Genomic DNA, 15,874 nt, shown 5'->3' with positions numbered 1-15,874 from the left:
CGGGTTGCTACCGGTTCGGACAAACCAGTCCGAACCAAGAGGAACCCAACCCAATGTAATCTAATGTTGACCTGACATTATTAACACAAAAAATTAAAATAGCATAATTATAGTTCTTATTCATTTGGGGAGGGGTTGTTACACATGAGGTATTGTTTGTTACCTTTCCATGTGCACAATTCAATAAATGAGTTCTAATGTGCCACAAGATCCATGAGCTACATGTGAGTCTTTTTTTTTCAATTGTTGAATTTCAGAAGAAAAATGGGTTTTGCTTGTTATTGCTCTGAAGTTTCTTAATGGATCTCCATCAATGCTTTTGGAATTCTTCCAACAAGAAAATGTATTCCTACTTTGAAAAAATAGAATAAATGATGGGAAATAAATAGATCTGAAGAATCTCATCTCTATGCAAAAGTCATTTATCTCAAACCTTTTATTAGAATTTGAGATTTATTATTTTGCATTTCCAGGAATGCTAAAGTGTTTTTTTTCCCCCAATCCTTTTATTACTGTCTTGTAAATTAACCCACTAAATAGGTACCTTCATTTACAAATTAATCACTTAAGAGGCTAATAATCTATACTACTCTGCTATCTCTAAGAGAGGGAAGCCTTTTATCTAGCATTGGGAAAATACTTCTAGTGAATGAACTGAAGAAATAAATAAAGTGATTTGTCCTTTCTCCAGCAGCACAGTTTACTTCACTCTTCTGAGGCCAGCATAGAAATGTAGGGTGGCAGAAAAAGAGTAATAAATCCACCCTTTACCTGCATAGAATTCCTTCCTTTTGCCTGAACTATTTTTTTTAATTAAATAGCGTTTATTTTAAAAATAGTGCTGCTTCTATTACCAATGCTTAGAGCAATTTACAATAACTATACATGTCAAAAGCAAGGTAAAAACAGATACAAATCCAAATGAAAAGAATACAAATAACATAAAAAACAAAAATAGCTTTGAAGCCTCTGATACCACAGAGGATAAAAATAATTACACGGGACAGGGTCACTATATATCCATACATAGCAAAGTACTTTTTTAAAGGAATATTTTTCTGGGTTCAGTTCCAAGTGGGGAAGACACTGGATTCATACAAGTTGTTTGGAAATAAGGTTTAATGGTGGAAAGGAGCATGACATGAGTTCCTGAACAGAAAAGGTGGATCACATGCTTCCAGATGTTGGGTGAAGGGAAAAGGGCTGAGATGCTGAGAGTTCCTTGTTTTATGCCCTCTCTTGGTCCCCGCCCCAGGGCCCTCCTCCTCCTGTACAAGAAATGCACTGATTGGCTGACTCCCATGGGACCATGCAGGGGCAACTCTGCAAAGACTTCGAGCTTGGAATATGTTCCTCACAGAAAGAAACAATGGAAGAACTTGGGAACATTAATAGCACCTGGTTAGGGCTGAAAATAAACATTTGGAGCAAATAGAGAATGGGGGGGAAAGTCAAAGACAGGATTTGGAAAACAATCTTTGTAGAAATAACAATGAGCTTGCAAGGGATAAGAGCTGGGAACATCCTTAGCACCTGGTTAGGGCTGGAAAGAAACTTCTTCTGAGCAAGTTAGAGTAAAACCCTGCAAAGACTTAGGGCTTGGAAAACATTCTTCACAGAGAGAAACAATAAAAGAGCCTGCAAGGTAAGAGCTGGGAAGATCGTTAGCAGCTAGATAGGGCTGGGGGGGAAAAGCTACATTCAGAGTGACACACCCTAATTTTCAGCCTCTTTTAGGGAGGGTAAGGGTGCATCTTATACACCAAAAATATGGTAATATTCTGCCTTTTTAATTCCTAGGATATTTCATTTTTCTAGAAGAGGGGTGGGTGCTAACAGTACAATGACAATGCCCCCCCCAATGATAACACAATAAATTTATCCCACAAATAAATATTTGTGCCATGTTGGATGCAAACAACCAGATCCACATATGTAGAGTTTAAGCTGACCATTTCATTCTATTCTGCCTATAATACAGGAATTTTCCAAAACTGCTTGTCATTCCTTTGGAACAGGTGGGTAAGATTCTATGTATCTTAGGGAGGGGTGATTAGCCCTAGATTTTTGCAGCTGAGCAATAATTGAAGGCTAATTTCCCATTTGAGCCCTTTTCCCTGGCCTGGCTGGGCATTTCCCAACAAGCACATAAGTCATGGGACTGAATAATTATACAAACATCACTCTTGCAGTTGCCTATGATTCCATCCTAGCTGGATTATCATATCTGGGCTCCAAAGACAATTGCTAGATACCAGCAGATCCATCTTGATTTTTGGACCCCAATTTGGTAACCCTGATCTCAGTGTTATTGCCAATCAGCAAGCTACACAGTACAGTTCAAGATCTTTCCCACAGATTTTTGGTTCGTGAGAGATGAACAAAATGGCCTATTTCTATGTTTGTCTCTGGGGGTCCCCGGCATTGTCAAATGCAAGATCATTTTTCTCTGAACTTTACTCTTACAACTTCCTGCATTCTGGCCCATTCTTTCAAAGCTGCCTTCCCTTTTTAATTCTTCTGCAGGATAATATAATTGTTATGTTGATAACTTTTCACCTTTATATAGATATCTCCTTTGTGTATATCATTTATTTTATTATTTATTACTTAGATTTGTATGCCGCCTCTCTCCGAAGACTCGGGGCGGCTCACAACATGTAGAAACAAATCATAAGCAATCAGACAGATTTAAAATATTTAAATATTTAAAAACCCCATATGCTAACAGACACACACACAGACATACCATGCATAAATTAAACGTGCCCAGGGGGAGATGTTTCAGTTCCCCCATGCCTGACGGCAAAGGTGGGTTTTAAGGAGTTTACGGAAGGCAGGAAGAGTAGGGGCAGTTCTAATCTCCGGGGGGAGTTGGTTCCAGAGGGCCGGTGCCACCACAGAGAAGGCTCTTCCCCTGGGGCCCGCCAACCGACATTGTTTAGTTGACGGGACCTGGAGAAGGCCCACTCTGTGGGACCTAATCGGTCACTGGGATTCGTGCGGCAGGAGGCGGTCTCGGAGATATTCTGGTCCGATGCCATGAAGGGCTTTAAAGGTCATAACCAACACTTTGAATTGTGACCGGAAATTGATCGGCAGCCAATGCAGACTGCGGAGTGATGGTGAAACATGGGCATACCTAGGTAGGCCCATGACTGCTCTCGCAGCTGCATTTTGCACGATCTGAAGTTTCCGAACACTTTTCAAAGGTAGCCCCATGTAGAGAGCATTACAGTAGTTGAACCTCGAGGTGATGAGGGCATGAGTGACTGTGAGCAATGAGTCCCGGTCCAGATAGGGCCGCAACTGGTGCACCAGGCGAACCTGGGCAAACGCCCCCCTCGCCACAGCTGAAAGATGTTGTTCTAATGTGAGCTGTGGATCGAGGAGGACGCCCAAGTTGCGGACCCTCTCTGAGGGGGTCAATAATTCCCCCCCCCCCAGGGTGATGGACGGACAGATGGGATTGTCCTTGGGAGGCAGAACCCACAGCCACTCCGTCTTATCCGGGTTGAGCTTGAGTCTGTTGACACCCATCCAGGCCCCAACAGCCTCCAGGCACCGGCACATCACTTCCACCGCTTCGTTGACTGGGAAGGGGGTGGAGATGTAAAGCTGGGTATCATCCGCATATTGATGATACCTCACCCCATGTCCTTGGATGATCTCGCCCAGCGGTTTCATGTAGATGTTGAATAGCAGGGGGGAGAGGACCGACCCCTGAGGCACCCCACAAGGGAGAAACCTAGGAGTCGACCTCTGGCCCCCCACTAACACCGACTGCGACCGGCCAGAGAGGTAGGAGGAGAACCACTGAAGGACAGTGCCTCCCACCCCCAACCCCTCCAGCCGGTGCAGAAGGATACCATGGTCGATGGTATCGAAAGCCGCTGAGAGGTCAAGGAGCACCAGGACAGAGGATAAACCCCTGTCCCGGGCCCGCCAGAGATCATCCATCAACGCGACCAAAGCGGTTTCCATGCTGTAACCGGGCCTGAAACCTGACTGCTGGGGACCTAGATAATCGGCTTCTTCCAAGGACCGCTGGAGCTGGAGTGCCACCACCTTCTCGACAACCTTCCCCATAAAGGGAAGGTTGGAGACTGGACGATAGTTGTTAAGTACGGCTGGGTCCAGGGAGGGCTTCTTGAGGAGGGGGCGCACAAGCGCTTCTTTATAGAGTGATGGAAAAACTCCCCTCCCCAAGGAAGCGTTGGTAATCTCCTGGGCCCAGCTCCGTGTCACCTCCCTGCCGGCCGAAACCAACCAGGAGGGACACGGATCCAGTAAACAGGTGGCGGAACTCACAGCTCCAATGGCCTTGTCCACTTCATCAGGTGTCACCAGATCAAACTCTTCCCAGACAGGTGGACAAGTACGTGCCCCAGTCACCTCGACTGACTCGTTGTCAGTCGACTCTGTTTTACAATTGGAGTCGAGGTCGGCTCGGATCCGAGCGACTTTATCAGCGAAAAACGTGTTAAAGTCCTCGGCACTACTCTGTAAGGGCTCCCCAACTCCCCCCTGGTTAAGAAGGGAGCGGGTCACCCTAAACAGAGCGGCCTGGCGGGATTCCGCTGATGCAATCAAGGCGGCATGGTACGCGCATCTTGCCACCTTGAGCGCCACTTTGTAAGTCTTAATAAAAGCTCTTACAAGTGTTCGGTCGGATTCAGACCTACTCTTCCTCCATCGCTTCTCTAGACGTCTCTTCTGGCGTTTCAACTCCCGGAGCTCCTCGTTGAACCATGGAGCTCTACGGGGTCTAGCACCTCGGAGAGGTCGCAAAGGCGCAATCCGGTCAAGAGCCTCCGCTGCGGCCTTGTTCCAGGCTTCCGCAAGAGACTCTGCCGAACTGTGGACAAGTGCCTCTGGTATAACCCCAAGCGCCGTCTGAAAGCCCTCAGGGTCCATCAGGCGTCTGGGGCGGAACATCTTAATTGGTTCCGCCTCCCTGCGGGGAAGGATTGGAGCCAGGAAGTCAAGCCGTAGTAGGAAATGGTCTGACCATGACAAAGGCAACGCATCTAAGCCCCTTAGTCTCAGACCATTACTCAGTTGCTCAGAAAGGAATACCATGTCAGGTGCGTGCCCTCCCTCGTGAGTCGGACCCTGAACTACTTGAGTCAGGTCCATGGCTTTCATGGTGGCCATGAACTCCTGTGCCAACCCAGAGGTTTCGCCAAGTGACGGCAGGTTGAAGTCCCCCAGGACAATAAGTCCGGGGAACTCCACCGCCAACCCGGCTACCTCCTCGAGTAGCACAGGCAGGGCTTTTGACACGCAGCTGGGAGGCAGGTACGTGAGAAATAAGCCCACCTGAACCCCTAAGTCCAACTTCATCAAGAGAGACTCGCAACCCGCAATTTCCGGAGCAATGAGTCTACGCCGGCAAAGGCTCTCCCTGGCAACAATAGCCACTCCTCCCCCCCTTCCCTGGGGTCGAGGTTGATGCCATATCTGAAACCCGGCTGGGCAAATTTCAGAGAGGGGAACACCTCCCTCCGGGCCCAGCCAGGTTTCAGTAATACAAGCCAGGTCGGCCTCCTCATCCAGGATCAGATCCCGGATGAGGAGAGCTTTATTTACCACTGACCTGGCATTGAGCAGCAGCAACCTGAGCCCAGGGCCAGAGTTACCATGTAATGTGGTTAAATGTTAGATTTTTACTTTGCCTTTCCCCCCCTTACATTTCTCTCTTCCTGCTTTCTCTTGGCTCTGGTAGCACAAGATTTGCCAAATTTAGTCTCTACTTCAGGCAGCAACTTTTAGAGAGTTCATTTACACAAGACTTTCTTTGCTAAGAGAATTTTTATCTATCTTTTTATACTAGGCAAAACAAGTCAAACACTGCAGGAGAACTTGGCTAATAGCTTAATGAGTAATGCTTGAGAGGCAGTGACCTGCTTTGTTTGGTTGCCTGGGAAACACAATAGTAGAAAACCCAGTATTTCTTTTGATCTCTGTTTACCCAGAGGTGTTAGCAACCTCAGTTATGGTTCTTTTGAAAGTAGAAAGCATCTTGATGCACCTTAAAGGACATGAAATGTATTATGACTTAAGCTTCCATGAACCGCAGGCTCCTTCTGCGGATGCATATGTAATAATAATAAAAAATCCCATAGTCAATAGAGAAACAAATTATTTTCCATGACAGATGCCACAGAACTCTTCATGGTGTGTTTAGGAGCAGATAACATCATTGTGTCCTTCTCAAAAATGTTGTTGGGAATGATGACTAATTTAACTTGCATGCATTTAAATGCTGAGTGAATTGTCATGCTATTTAAAACTCATCACCAAGTAACCTAAAGCTTTAACAGGTTTCCCTCCTCTAACAACTGAGGTATATATTTTACCAGTTGGGAGGTATGCTGTAATCATCTATAGGAAATAGAAGTTTCCTAATAAAGTGATCCCTCATTTATTGTGGTTGTTACGCTCCAGGACCACCCGTGATAAAAGAAAATCCGTGAAGTAGGGATGCTATTTATTTATTTATTTATTTATTTTATTTATTTATTTATTTATTTATTCATTTGTCCAATACACAAATACATAGGAAGAAAGATAGGCATGTGATAATATAAAAGAGGGTGAAAGTGAACTTAGAGGAGAGGATATATGAAAGGAAGAGAATATACAATTTATGTATGGTATGCTTGTATGTATGTCTGTTTAATAATGGGGGTTTTAATATTTTAAATTGTAAATTATTAGATTTGTCATGAACTGTTTTTATTGTGTTGTGAGCTGCCCCGAGTCTACGGAAAGGGGTGGCATACAAATCTAATAAATAATAATAATAATAATAATAATAATAATAATAATAATAATAATAATAATAATATAAGATAGGTGAAAGAAAGGAAAGACAATTGGACAGGGGATGAAAGACACACCAGTGCACTTATGTACGCCCCTTACTGGCCTCTTGGGAACCTGGAGAGGTCAATCGTGGAGAGTCTAAGGGAGAAGTGTTGGGGGTTAGGGGTTGACACAATTGAGTCCAGTAATGAGTTCCACGCTTCGATAACTCGATTGTTGAAATCATATTTTTTTACAGTCAAGTGCTATATTTATTTAAGTATTTATACACTATTTTAAGGCTTTATACACTTTTACGCTACATAAACCTTTCCCATTCCCTTAATAACCATTCCCACATTGTTCTGTGCATGTATTGTACCTTTACACTTACTGTAAAATATTTTGAATTCCTAAACCTACGTGATGAAACTATGCTCCACGTGAAATGGCCAAGTGGAGGAGCAGACTCAGAGATGGGGAAGCTGCGCACAGACGAAAAGTAAACAACGTGCTACTGTACTGAGCCAATCAGGCTCTGGGATACAAAGCAGCACTCTCTGATTGGTCACTTCTCAATAAATCAACCAATTGTGTGTTGCTTACAATCTCATGTAGGCAAATAGCATCTCAGATCGAGTTCCGCACAAAACCCGCGAAGAAGTGAAAATCTGTGATATATTTTTTTCATTAACATTTTATAAAAAAACCCGTGATGCACCGAGTCTGTGAAAAGTGAACTGCAAAATGGCCAGGGATCACTGTATTAGAGAAGCCACCAGAGTCATTGCTTTCTAAGGACATTGTTTCTGATCTGTAACAAATGGAAAAAGAAGGGTATGTTTGTCATGTATCCCCTTGTCTAAAGCTCTGTAAATATTTAAAAGCAGAAAGGGAAAGTTATATACACATAAAGGAGAGTTATAAGTGGAGAAGGAGAAATTAGATATAGGGAATAATTGTACTTCTTTCTCTTTTATGAAGAAAAAAGATGGCTCTGACATATCGCATAACTATCCAATGGAAAATAAACTGTTTTCCATTTCCATGATACTGAATAGCTAACCTCCCCTCCTCCCTACAAAAGTTCTCTGAATGCTTTATTTGGCATAAAGTCTTCTACATATACTTCTGCAATAACCTGTGTTTTAAATAGTTATACTGGCATTGCCAGTGCAGGATCTTGGGACAGAATATAAGGGCTCTATCCAGCAATATAATATGTATCCAGATCCTCTTTAACATAAACGTCAAGACATTCTAAAGTCAAGCTTGACTTTTGATGACTAATTCATGGCCACAAGGATGCAGTTTCCTGGATAGCAATAATGAAATTGTTATCCTAGTTTTAGCTTATAGCTCTTGATAGCCCTTGGTGCTAGCCAGGATTGATTCTGCTTAGCTTCTGAATCCAAACATGGTTGGTCCAATGCTATTTCTGCACCTAGCTACACCAGGGGTGTTTATATAGCAGGATAAATGACAGGTCTAATATCAACATGTTGTGGCATTACCAGTCAAATATACAGTATATACTGTATTTATTCTGTAGCTGAATTCAGCTTCTCTCATTTTATTCCCTATTTTTGTCTTGTATGACTTCCTGGGCCTGTCTGGTTTTTAATAACATGGTCTACTTATCTTTGTGTGTTCTGCTAACCTACATCTTTCTGCAACAAAAACAACACGACTTTATGCCACCTTGAAAGAATTAAAACCCTCTGGGTCTGCCACAATCATTAATTAAAGCTCCAAATTAAGTGAAATTCATTCGATTTGCCCTTAGTCATAGAAATATTTAATTATACCCTTTTAATGTTACCAATGTACTAAGTAATAACAATTATTTAGAAAAAGCATATATGTGGAAAGCAAACACTCACAATGTCTAATTACAAACTGTAACTAGGAAGCATACATTGGCATGATGTGTAGTACCAGGGTGGCTTCCAATTTTTTTTACTACCGGATCTGTGGGTGTGGCTCATTTTGTGGATGTACTTTGATGGTCATATGACTGATTGGGCGTGGTCAACTTGACATCACTCACACCCATGCCCTAAGTCACATGACCCCTACTTAGCCACGCCCACAGAACCGGGAAAAAATTGTTTGCTAACTGGGAAGCTTGCAAAGAAGCCTAGCTTTCCCAGCCACAGTGGCTGCTTCTGCTTCAATGCCAGCAGGAGCAGGATGCTATGGCTGCAGCAGCAGGGAAGTCTTCTCAGAGGCAAGAAGGGTTGCTCCTCTCACAGTTGTTGCAGCATCCACCCAGGCGATCCACTTCCCCCCTCAGGCCCATGCCCCCTCCCCAGCCACAGTGAAAATTTCTGTTTTGTCAGATGGGAGGCTGGCAAAGAAGCCATGGCTGCTTCTACGGGTGGGTGCTAATAGTACAATGACAATGCCCCCCCCCCAATGATAACACAATAAATTTATACCACAAATAAATATTTATGCCATGTTGGATGCAAACAACCAGATGCACATATGTAGACTTTAAGCTGACTATTTCATTATATTCTGCCTATAATACAGGAATTTTCCAAAACTGCTTGTCATTCCTTTGGAACAGGTGGATAAGGTTCTATGTATCTTGGGGAGGGGTGATCAGTCCTAGATTTTTGCAGCTGAGCAACGCCAAATGGCCCATGCCCCCTCTTCATACACACACAGAAACACACACACATCGCTTGTCCTGGCAGCACTCTGGCAGAAGCATAAAAGCAAGGGAAAGATAGGGACTGGAGAACAAAATGAGCACAGCAGCAGCCAAAGCCACCACATATTTGCAACAACTAAGGACCGAAGAAACACCTTTTCCATCATCAGCTGTTGCAAAAAAGTGCCAGTTCTGTGTGTGCCACACCCGTTTCATTCTTTTTGAGATCTGCTTTGCACCTTGTTTGTAATCCACTCCAAATGGAGCTCAGATTGTGGTGGCATTTTGGTTTCCATTGCCCTGTGATGTCTGAGGTTGACCTGGTGACACAGGCATGTTTTTGGGCACGTAAACCCCCAACAAGGCTAGCCATGCAGCTTTCTTCTCACCGGCCAACCGAATAACTTTTTGGTGTTTTGGTTGCCAAGTTCTTGGAGAGCCACACTCATGCTAGCCTACATGAGCGTGGAGTGTGGAGCCAGCCGGGGGCAAGCTGGGCAGGCCAGGGGCAATGGCAATGTCAGAGTCAGGCACTTGAGGAGGGCAAAGTTAGCACATTCCCAGCCACACCCTGTACTACCTCCGCCAGCTCACAGAAGCAAACTCAACTGCAGCCCAGATGAGCCGAGGAACTGTAGGTATCCTCCCATGTGTTGCATCCCCCTCTCACCCCCTCTGGCCTTTGCCCACACCTTCATGCCATTTTTAGCTCCCTACTTCCTTGGCCAGCCAGCTGAGCTGACCGGTGAGATTACATCCTCTCCAAAGTGTGCATCCTAGCTTTGCTGAGCTGCACGGATGTGACTTGCCTGGTTGCAAAGCCCTTTGCTGTGCAGGACAGACAATAAGGCCCTGCATTGCCAGTGAGTGGTGGTCTGTGTGTGGGAAGGGGTGGCTGGGGGAACCTGAGCTCTCTCTGTGCCATTGCAAGGAGAGATGTGCACCAAATCATGGCAGAAATCACCCAACCCTTTGCTCACTCTGCTCCAGATCCAACTGTGCTGAGGGATTGTAGCTAAAGTCTCAGAGCAGATGCAATTTTCTGGAGGTCTCTCTGCTTCCTGGGCAGTACGCTTGCTGCCTGCCCTGCATGGCTCAGTGCACTTTGACTCAGAGCAAAGGGCCTTGGGGCTGCGGACAATGTTGCTGCTACTGGGCCAACCCAGCAAGGATCTGCATGGTCCAGCCACTGTGCCAAACCCGACTCTCCCCAATGCAAGAGAGGGCAGCAGACGAAGAATAGGGCAGCTGTAGGGGAGGGCAGTGGTGGCAGGGAGGACACTTGGGGGATGCTGGCCGGGGGGGGAGAGGGGGCCGCTGGCCTGGAAAGCTTCCACTGCATGAAGGTTGCCAGGCTGCCCTCTCCTCCATCCCCACAGTCTTTGGGAGATGCTGGCTGGGACAGGAGGCTTCTAACCACAGTACAAAGTTGCCAGGCTGCCTTCTGCTCCCACTATCCCCACAGCCTTTGGGAGATGCTGGGCAGAAGTGGGAGACTTCTAACCACCATGTGAAGTTGCCATCTGCCCTCTCCCCGCACCTCTATTCCCACAGCCTTTGAGAGATGCTGGCTGGGGACAGTAGGCCTCTAACCACAGTGAGAAGGTTGCCAGGCTGCCCTCTGTCCCCCTCTCTTTCTATAACTGTTGGGAGATATTGCCCAGCGGGGAGGTAGGCTAGGCTAGCGGGAATGCTTACTTGTGTGTAGGCAGGAGGCAACAGTTTTGTGGATGCACATGGTGAAGGAGAGGCAGGGTGAACATGTGCAGAAGCAAAAATCAGCAAAAAATAGGGGAGGGACAGTCAAAAAGAAGATGGTGATGCATATGAAGTGTCAGAAACTCAGCTTCTGCACCAGAAGAAGAAAAAAAAATCAAAAATGTTTCTTTAAAAAGATGGTGATGCCCACAGACAGGCACTGACCAAGCTGGTTCAATGACCTCATTGTAATGTCACCAGCTGGTCACTCCTGGTTCAAACCAGGAGATATGAACCAGGAGGAACCCACCCGTTTAGTACTCATCATGTACTTAGTGAACAGCAGAGTAAAGCTAGTGAACACTTAGAGTTCACTATATGAAGATGTTTTCCTATGATAACTATGCCTCAGAATGGTTTTACCTTGGGCAATTCCCATTCAGTGCAATTGATCTTCTGTGGGAAATATTGTCCATGAGATGTTGTCAGATATTAAAATAACTCATCCCTCAACTGGTACCCTTCCTCATTCTTCTTGCCTACAGTTATATACTCATTTATTTGGGGTCAGCTACCTCCTCCCTGGCATGTACCTCCCCCACCCCGAACAACATTTTTCTGGAGCTGGGAGTGAGTTCAGGATGGTTCTGTATTATACAGTGTACAGCACTATGCCACAGGACAATGCATATTCATTGACTGTGATGATGAATGTGGGACTAAGAGAGAGCAATGCTGAAAAGATAGTAAATATAGTCATTCACAAACTTACTTTTTTGTCACTGTCATAATTATGAAAGTCACATGTAAGGCAAATTATTTGTACTATGTTTGCTGCTGTGCATTTCTGGTACCTTGTGGCTAGACGGAGGAACAAGAATGAGATCTTGCATTATGTTTCTTTTATTACAGTTTTTAGGAAAGGAAACTTCAACAGAATTTGCATTTTTTAATTTGTTTTTGTATTTCTACTCGATGAAACTCACATCTATGAAAATAATGGCACTGGTTAAAGTCATTCCATAATATCTCCTGTTTTAAAAAAAGACCTAATAAACCTACATTCTTTGCAAAATGAGGTAACTGGAAAAATAGAAATATTTATGTTTGCTTAGCTGCAGTAAGTCCATTATGGGCGGAGCACAGCAGCACAAAATACAGCTGGGCACACAAATAAGAAATGTCTTTGTGCACATTGTTATAAAATGTAACACCCATGCTCACCTTACCACAACTTCTCTCTGTGTGTGTTTATGGAGTTGCTTGATGCCTCTCTTGTAACCAATAATTTCATAGTACTTATTTTTGGTGATAGGAGGGAGACTTTCACTTTGGGAATATTGGAAATATGTTCTAGAAACCTTTAAAAACCATTATTTGGAGACTGAGTATTGGTTTTGCAGTCCTGAAGGAGTAGACAGTAAACCAAGTTAATGCTGGTTGTAGTATACCGGTAGTTGAGAAGAGAGAGTATTAAATTGGTGGGTCAGAGCTGACAGGAATGGAGGCAGACCCAGAGGAGAACAGCAAACAGCAAAACTATTTCAGCACCACAGAACAGAACATAGAACAGGCAGCTTGACAGCTCCTTTTATATTGGAGCTGTCAAACTCTAAGTCAATAACAGGGCTCCATTTTCCTACTCACTGGCTGCTTGCATCAGAGCCAATCAGGCTTCAACAGCAGCCTGTGTGGTAGTAACTGTTAGGACTTAACAGAGAAGGAGGTTACAAGTTTTCTTTCCAAGCTAACAGAAATGTGCCAATGAGATGGGACTAGCCTTGTTCTCATTTTTTTTGTTTGTTGGTTTTTCCTTCTTTTCTCGTGTGAATCATGAGTAAATAATAACTACATTCACTGGCATGTAACGGCTTTATTTTATAACTGGACCATAAAGGGCATAAACTAAAATAATACATAGCAGAAGCAGAATGAGGTACTGTAAAGATTACTTTAGTATTTGGTTGTGAATCAGTTCTACAGCATAAAATACCAATAATACTTTGAGTTCTCTCTCTCTCTCTCTCTCCCCCCACCTCTTTTTTTTTTGTTCCTATATTATTCATTGTCTGCAGAAGCTAAGTAGGTGTGATAGTTTGGATGACTACTTCAGTTTATTTTTTTATATAATTTCATGCTGCCATATAAATTTCTTTTATAGGTCCCTTTAGATGGAAGTTTATGCAGCAGAAACCTTGTCAACAGAAGAATTAATGTTTGTGTTAGCATTTTGGCAATAGAAAAAAAAGCTGAGCAGTGAAGGTCAACAGACAGCCTCAAACCTGGATTCTTCAGCTCATCATTCAACATTGGAGTTTTTAAATCCTTGCAGTAGAGAAACCATTGCCAATGCTTACAAGGAACTGCTTATCCCTGCTTCTCTGGTTCCTGTTCAATGGAGGTATCTTAATGTTACTTCATTCACAACCACAACAGATTTCAAAAGCTGAGTCAAGGAGAAATGTTGTCACCAACCAGGAATGGAGGATACCCACCTTACGGGTCAAGAGAGGCTGGGTTTGGAATCAGTTTTTTGTCCTGGAAGAATACATGGGCTCCGAACCCCAGTACGTGGGAAAGGTAAATATTTTTTTTTAAATCAAAATTCATTCAAAGGAGTTTCTTTCTTTAACTTAGAATCACAAATTTGGGGGTGTTTTTTAATTAAAACAAACCAATATTTTTTTCAATCTTATTACTATGTTATTTTAACTTGTCATTATTTTTGCATGGTTTTATGAAATCAGATTTTTGGAAGAAGTATCCATTATATATAATCATTGCCTTGATTTTTGATAGCTCAAAGAAGAATTCACCAGCACTTATATAATTAACAATATTTGAAGGATGTTTTTTTGAAGATGGGCAATCCCTAATGTTCAGCACAGAGAAACAAATTCTAATAATTCAGATATATATATGATTTAATACACCATGTACTTTGGATTAGATCCCAGTTAACTTAATAAAGCTCTCTTTGGAATAGACTTGTATAGGATTTTGCTTTATTCCATTGAAAGTAATTGAATAAAGTTCAGATATTTGGTACACTGTAGATCAAAGTTGTTAATGAAATGTTTAATGTTCAAAGTTGTTATTGAAACACTTATATGTGTATATATTTGTGTATACCAATGTTACAGTAAGAATATCAGCTTTGTAATATGATACAACATAGTATATCAAATAATTTATGTAACTGAGTAATTTTATGAAATTAAAAGGCACTTTCCTGTTTGTCAATTCAGCAATATGTACATACACATGGATACACAATGTACATATGCCCTTTGGAGATATGTTATATATATTTAATTAATTCAAGCAAATCATGAAAAATGGATGGATATTTGATTTCCATCAGGTTGCATCATCGTTTGCAAATGCAACAATTAGACATAATTGTGCTCTCTTTATACAGAAAACATAGGCATGTCTTACCCCCTGTCCATGTAGACTTTTATACCCACAAGGAAAAATGCTATACATATACTAAGAATTAGATTCTACTAAGAGAGAGAGGTGACAATGTCATATTGAACTATTTTTTCCAAGCTTTTTCTTGTAATTTGAGGCTTTGTTTTAGCTTGTTTTATTGTATTTTTACATCTATTAGACTTAACGCAAGGAAACAGCAAGTTGTCATAAGATCTTGTATATTGTACCTCTTAAAATATATAGGCATTATAAATATTGCTGTTTTCCTAAAAGAGCAATAAAATCTTCTCTAAACAAGAATGAGATTTCATAATCTTCCAAGTTTTATATGATTCTGCCTGCCCATATTTGAATGCCAATGTTATGAGATGATGAAAGTTGAAGTCTAATAATAACAAAAACAAAAGCCACTTTTTATGGCCCAAATGATACTTTGGTTTTTTTTTTAACCAATAACCAAGTGTGGTAACTAGTGATGGGCGAACCGAACCAGCACAATTCGGGTCCGTACCGAATTTTGCAGTGTTCGGTATGCCGAAGCCGAAGTTTTTTGAAACTTTGGGCAAAGTTTGGGGTTGTGTTCGGCGTTCGGAGCTTTGACGTCACTGGCAGGTTCTAAGGACACCAAGGTGATCACTTCCTGGATTCCATGGAATCCAGGAAGTGATCTCCTTGGCGTCCTTAGCAACTTGCCGGCGATGTCAAGGCCCCACCTCCGGAATCTCTTCGTGGGAGGGATTCCCCAGCTCCTTCAAAGGGAGGTCTTCACGTACAAATAAACATTGTTATTTTTATGAAAAAGGACGCTGCAGCGGTGCTGCAAGCAAAGGGCGGTCCTTTCATGTAAAAATAAACATTCATAAATACATAAACCATTTAATTTCAGCATGAATTTGGGAGACTATCTCTCCCGTAAAAATCATGGATTACTACGGACCTTCAGTTTTGTCCATGTGCTTTTTAAAATGAATTTGAGGCTGAGAAAATATGTTCTTATTTCTGAGATTAATATTCATTCAGATAACTTTGTTCATTTTACTTTGTTGTTGTGAGCCGCCCCGAGTCTTTGGAGAGGGGTGGCATACAAATCTAATATATTATTATTATTATTATTATTATTATTATTATTATTATTATTATTATTATTACTATTATTACTATTATTATTATTATTATTACTTTAACACTTTAAAATCTTCTTGTTGATGTTTCTATTTTTTAATCAAAATTGTAGCTTCTGATGAGTTAAAACAAGCAGGAACAAAA

At 42.5% G+C, this 15,874-nt stretch overlaps 1 protein-coding gene across 2 annotated transcripts in view; it reads left to right on the top strand.

Moving 5' to 3' along the window:
• CDH12 (cadherin 12) overlaps nucleotides 1-15,874 on the top strand; it is an 896,151-nt gene that overhangs the window by 664,907 nt on the left and 215,370 nt on the right. For both annotated transcript variants that reach the window (XM_070747115.1, XM_070747113.1), the window contains one exon: nucleotides 13,332-13,750. In XM_070747115.1, the coding sequence (XP_070603216.1) occupies nucleotides 13,520-13,750 (231 nt within the window). In that variant the 5' untranslated portion in view covers nucleotides 13,332-13,519. The remainder of the gene's footprint in view (nucleotides 1-13,331; nucleotides 13,751-15,874) is intronic.

The sequence above is a fragment of the Erythrolamprus reginae genome, chromosome 3, assembly GCF_031021105.1.
Source record: "Erythrolamprus reginae isolate rEryReg1 chromosome 3, rEryReg1.hap1, whole genome shotgun sequence".
Lineage (NCBI taxonomy): Eukaryota > Metazoa > Chordata > Lepidosauria > Squamata > Dipsadidae > Erythrolamprus > Erythrolamprus reginae.
The sequence above is the reverse complement of the archived record's forward strand: the minus strand, read 5'-3'. Positions and strand labels throughout refer to the sequence as shown.